Genomic DNA, 5,811 nt, shown 5'->3' with positions numbered 1-5,811 from the left:
CCTAGAACTTGTGAGGTAGGGGTAGGAAGATGCAGAGATCAGATTCATATGTGGCTACTGATCAACATGGAGCTGAGCCTAAACTACAGGAGACCCTGTCTCAGGAAACAAAAACAGAAAAGAAAAAAACAAACAAAAGAAGAAAAGAAACAAATAATAGAAATGAAGAGACCAAGGAGAGTCTAGCAGGGACACTCCTGATACCCAGGAGAGAAGGGCTGTCAAAGACAGTCTGAGGGTAAGCAGAGACCAGTATTTTCAAGTTCTCACCCTGGTTGAAGACCATTAGAGTCTTTTCTCAGACACCAGCAGGACTGCCCAGGTAGGATTAGGGTAGAGTAAAGAAGCCTACACCTCAGAGAAAGTCCAAGACCAGTCACTGGTTCTTCACTCTCTTAGCCTGACCATCTCCAAAGCACAGGGGANAACCCCTGAAGATTGTCCCCTCCGATGCTCCTATTCCCAGGAGTTTGAAGGGGATGTAGCCTGGCCCAAGCAGTTGCCAGCTTACAGTGTTTCCTAGGTTCTGGAACTCTCCGCCCTCTACCTCTGCTTTATGCGAAACTAAATTAAAGAAAGGCACTTCAGTCTTTCAACAAGGGTGACTTTGTAATTCCTCACCTAAACCAAGACATTTTCATACCATGCTGCACAATAGTCGCAGACTGTGAACATCCCAGGTAGGCCTTCAGTTCTTCCCCAATATAGGTCATCAGACAGAGCAGTCAACAGTTCAAAGGAATATGAACTTACAAGTCAACGTAATTGGGTACTTGAGAAATATAAGTACTGAGACAAAATATAGTACTTGGAACAATATATAAAGAAATAAAGATGTTTAAGAAATATGGAAAATACACTTAAGTATGACAAAACAGAAAGATTATGGGGCTGGCTGGCTGGCTCTGTGGGTGAAGGCACATGTCACAGAAGTGTGTCAGTGTAAGTTCAATCCTTAGAATTCATAAGGTGGAAAATAAGAACTGACTGGACCAGGCTGTCTTCTGACCTTCCCACATATTCTGTGACATATGTTCATACACTACTGCATGTGTGTGCATGCATGCACACACACTTAATTATCTTTGAAAGATGTTGGAATAAGTGCTATATGGCTGTGAATTCAACATAATACTTGAAGTTCTAGCTAGAGCAATAAGGCAACTAAAGAAGATCAAGGGATACAAATTGGAAAGGAAGAAGGCAAAGTATCGTTATTTGCAAATGATAGTATATGTAAGTGACCCAAAAATTCTGCCAGAGAACCCCCTACAGCTGATAAATACCTTCAGCCAAGTAGCTGGATACAAAATTAACCCCAAAACTCAGTAGCCATCCTTTATATGAACAATAAGCAGGCTGAGAAAGAAATTAGGGAAACTAAACATTTTACAATAGCCACAAATACTATAAAATATCTTGGTGTAACTTAACCAAGCAAGTGAAAGAACTATATGGCAAGAACTTCAATTCTCTGAAGAAAGAAACTGGAGAAGATATTAGAAGATGAAAAGATCTCCCATGCTCGTTAATCAGTAGGATTAACACTGAACAAACGGCCATCTTACCAAAAGCAGTCTACAGATTCAATGCAACTCCCATCAAATTTCCAACACAATTCTTTACAGACCTTGAAAGAACAATTCCAAATTTCATATGGAAAAACAAAAAACCCCAGAATGGCTAAAACAGTCCTCTACAATAGAACTTCTGGTGGTATTACCATCCTTGATTTCAAGTTGTACTGCAGAGCCATAGTAATAAAATCCACATGGTATTGGCATAAAAACAGACAGGTTGATCAAGGGAATCAAATTGAAGACCCATATACAAACCCACACACCTACATACATTTTAATTTTACAAAGAAGCCAAAACCATCCAATAAAAAAACGAAAGCATCTTCAACAAATGGTGCTGGTCTAACTGGATGTCTACATGTAAAATAATGCAACAGACCAGTATCTCTCACCCTCCACAAAACTCAAGTCCAATCGGATCAAAGACCTGAATATAAAACTGGACACACTAAATCTATTAGAAGAGAAAGTAGGGAACTGCCTTGAACATACTGATACAGGAGACAAATTCCAAAACACCAATAGCTCAGGCACTAAGATCAACAATTAACAAATGGGACCTCAGGAAACTAAAAAGCTTTTGCAAGGCTGAGGACACCATCTATAGGACAAAACAGCAGCCTACAGAACAGGAAAAGATCTTTACCACTGCTTGTGGACGTTGTACATCGTGGTGCGCACTAGGCTCCGCACCACGATGTACAACGTCCACAAGCAGTGCTGGCAATGATGTTGAGCAAGGGGAAACACTCCTCCATTGCTGGTGGAAGTGCAAACTTGTACAATCACTTTGGAAATCAATTTGGCAGTTTCTCAGAAAACTGGGAATAGTTTTACCTCAAAATCCGGCTATACCACTCCTGGGCATATACTCAAAAGATGTTCCACCATCCCACAAAGACACTTGCTCAACTATGTTGATAAGCTTTCTTAGTAATAGCTAGAAACTGGAAACANCATAGATGTCCCTCAGTTGAAGAATGGATAAAGAAAATATGATACATCTACACAGTGGAATACTATTCAGTGATTAAAAACAAACACATCATGAAATTTGTAGTCAAATGGATGGAACTAAAAAAGATCATCCTGAGTAAGGAAAGCCAGACCTAGGAAGACATCCATGGTAGGTACTCATAAGTGGACATTAGTCATAAAATACAGGCTAACCATGCTACAATCCACAGACCCAAAGAAATTAAGTAATAAAGAGGGACCAAGTGAGGATTTGTGAATATCACTCAGAAGGGGAAACAGATGGCCATAGGAGGTAGATGGATGAGGGAAACTGGGTGGAAGAGGAGGAGAGNGGAGGAGGGGAACAGGGATGGGGATCAGGTGTGGGGAGAGGTGGGGCAGGAAAGGCTGGGAGTGAGAATGGAAATCAGTGAGGGGCATCGATGGGACTACTGGGAGTGGGGAATGCTCNAAGGAGTCTATGGTTGGGTGACTCTAGTTGACACTTCTACCAGTGAGAGACTGAAGTGGCCACCTCCTGGAGGCAGAAAGGACTTCCAGTGCAGGGAGGGGGACGTCAACTGACCCACAAAACCTTCAACTCAAAAATTTGTCCTGCCTAAAAGAAGTGCAGGGATAAAGATGGAACAGAAATTGAGGGAATGGCCAACCAGTGACTGGTCCAATTTCAGACCCACTCTATTGGAGAGAGCCAACCCCTGATTATGCTTGCAGACAGGAGCCCAGCATAACTGTCTTCTGAGAGGCTTCATCCAGTAGCATATGGAGACAGATGCAGAGACCCACAGCCAAACATCAGGTGGAGCTCAGGGAGTCTTGTGGGAAAGTTGGGACAGAAGAAAGCAAGCTGGTNGGGTCAAGGACATCACAAGAAGACCTACAGAGTCAACTAACCTGGGCCCATGGGGACTCAACAAGACTGAACCACCCACCAAAGAGCATGCGGGACTGGACCTAAACACCTTACACATTTGTAGCAGATGTGCATCTTGGTCTTCGTGTGGGTCCCTTAACAATTGGAGCAGGGGCTGTCTCTGTCTCTGTTGCTTGCCATTGGATCTGCTTCCCCTATGTGAACTGTCTTTTGGGGAGCTGAGTGGAAGAGGATGCACTTAGTCCTGCTACAACTGGATGTCCCAGGCTAGGTGGTACCTAAGGAGGCAGGGCTTCCCTTTTTCTGAGGAGAAAGGAAAGAAGGTAATGGAGAAAAGGACTTATAAGGGTGGGACTGGGAGGAAAGGAGGGACTGGGGTGAGGGGCTGTGATTGGGATGTAAAGCAAATGAATGAATGAATGAATGAATGAAAATAAATAAATAAATAAATTGAGGTGCACATACGTTCCTGATTCTGTTTACGCAGACTGAGACATAGTGCATTGGGAGGAGTCACTTACATGTCATACCCATAGTGTTCCATCCAGAGATACAAATGGCTCTTCTTTTCTCCATACATGGTATTGTCTTGTGATTAAACAACTTACAATTAATCTAAAAATAAAAAAATAGAAATGGCACATATGAATTTTATATTCAATGTATTCAAAGTATATTTTATATTATTGAAATCAAGATAAAACTTGTATATCCATGTCTAGTCAGTCATCAATGGGAGGAGAGGCCCTAGGTCCTGTGTAGGTTCTATGCCCCAGTATAGGGGAATGCCAGGACCAGGAATGGGAGTGGGTGGGTTGGGGAGCAGAGAGAGGGGGAGGGGATAGGGGACTTTTGGAGGGGAAACTAGGAAAGAGATAACATTTTAAATGTAAATAAAGAAAATATCTTAAAAAAAAACCTTGTATATCCAATTTCTAAAGTCTTGGAGTTTTAATAATTTTAGATTTTCAGTATGTATAAATGTGCCATATTGGTGAAACATTAGTTCTGTTTTTGATATTTCAATTTCAGAAATACAGGAACAGATTTGTTGGATGTTCAACATTTTCATTTTAGTTTAAATACAAGACACTTCAGAGATTATACACTTGCTACATGGGTCTAGAAAGGTTAATACAATCTCTTTTTCTTCCATTATTTCTGATGTGGCTTTGACAAGGTGTAGTTTTGTAGCCAAAGCTGGCCTGCAACTCCAGATCTTCCTGCCTCACCCTTTTGAGTATTAGGTATGTGGCTGAAAGCCTGACTTCCAACCACTTTTAGATCGACATGATAAATTACAATATTTTCATCCTGAAACAGTCTAGACAAAGAATAATCAAGGTCAAAGAGAGAGAGAGACATGTCCCAGAGTTCACAAGGGGATTTGTGTTGTGCAAGAAAATTCCAGGTCATTAGAAAACAGATATTGCCAAGTTAGTAATAGGAGGTTATCTGCCATGCAGTCAACAATTTTGAAACATAAAGATGAATAGATCAATTTAGACAGAGATGCTGGTTTTTGATTTGGGGGCTGCGACAGAGCCACCTGTAACTCCTCACCCTTCCAGCAGTGACAGCTATGTACAAGAGAGGCAGAATCTACCNCCACTCAGGCAGTGCCTAGAGTAGCGTGGTTGTGAACTAGGTTGAGCCAGGCAAAGGCAGATCTAGAAGGTCGGACCCCAGCAAGTCCTGCACCCCATTACCTGAAGGCACTGCTTTTTTTCTGGGCTGCTTGGGCTCAGAAGTCGCTAAAGCTCCAGTAAGACCCTGTAGCAGGGCCGGACAGAGGGACCCACAAGTTAGAGTCTTACAGCTTAGCTACCCCTCGACCTGAAGGGGGAGCTGAGTCCACTCCAGTTCCTGCTGCCAGTCTTCTCTCCTGCTGCCCTTCAGAATAACAGCTTTTCCTCTTTTTCATTCTCTTTTCTTTTTAATTTTCCCCCAAATTAAGCTTGGTAAGTCAACGAAATCAGTCGTCAGTTCATGGCCAGAAACAAGGGTAGGACCACATCTGCTGATCTAAAAGTTCCCATGTCCAGGGTCGAGGCTCTGGGTGTTCCTCCAGGAAGAAAGAGGCACACCTGTGCTCTCCCCAGATGAGCACAAGGCAAACCTTCTTGTTTAAGTGACCCCTAACAACCCCCAGAAGACCCTCTCTGTTCCCCAACCCCACCCACCAGACCTTCCCCTAAAACTTTCCCTTTTAAAATTCTCCTAGTGAGAATGAGATAACAACACAGCTCCAGAGAGCGGAATGGAATATCCTTGCTCAGACCCTCACCCCAAGGTCTTTATCTGTTGCTAAGAAACAAGGCAATATGTAAATAGAAACCCATGCCATGGCAACCACAAACCAAAGATTCTGGCTGTCTT

The 5,811-nt window shown here is 42.6% G+C and overlaps 1 protein-coding gene across 1 annotated transcript in view; it reads right to left on the bottom strand.

Annotated features, from left to right (window-relative positions):
- The window catches only part of LOC110300151 (phosphatidylinositol 3,4,5-trisphosphate 3-phosphatase TPTE2-like), an 82,157-nt gene extending 76,985 nt beyond the window's left edge, over nucleotides 1–5,172 (bottom strand). Inside the window, exons 1-2 of the mRNA XM_021170221.2 lie at nucleotides 5,142–5,172; nucleotides 3,954–4,047 (exon numbers count right to left, since the gene is read on the bottom strand). Coding sequence (XP_021025880.1) covers nucleotides 3,954–4,012 — 59 coding nt within the window. The 5' untranslated portion in view covers nucleotides 4,013–4,047; nucleotides 5,142–5,172. The remainder of the gene's footprint in view (nucleotides 1–3,953; nucleotides 4,048–5,141) is intronic.
- Between the last annotated feature and the right edge of the window lie 639 nt (nucleotides 5,173–5,811).

This window comes from Mus caroli, chromosome 8 (genome assembly GCF_900094665.2).
Source record: "Mus caroli chromosome 8, CAROLI_EIJ_v1.1, whole genome shotgun sequence".
NCBI classification, from domain to species: Eukaryota; Metazoa; Chordata; class Mammalia; order Rodentia; family Muridae; genus Mus; species Mus caroli.
The sequence above is the reverse complement of the archived record's forward strand: the minus strand, read 5'-3'. Positions and strand labels throughout refer to the sequence as shown.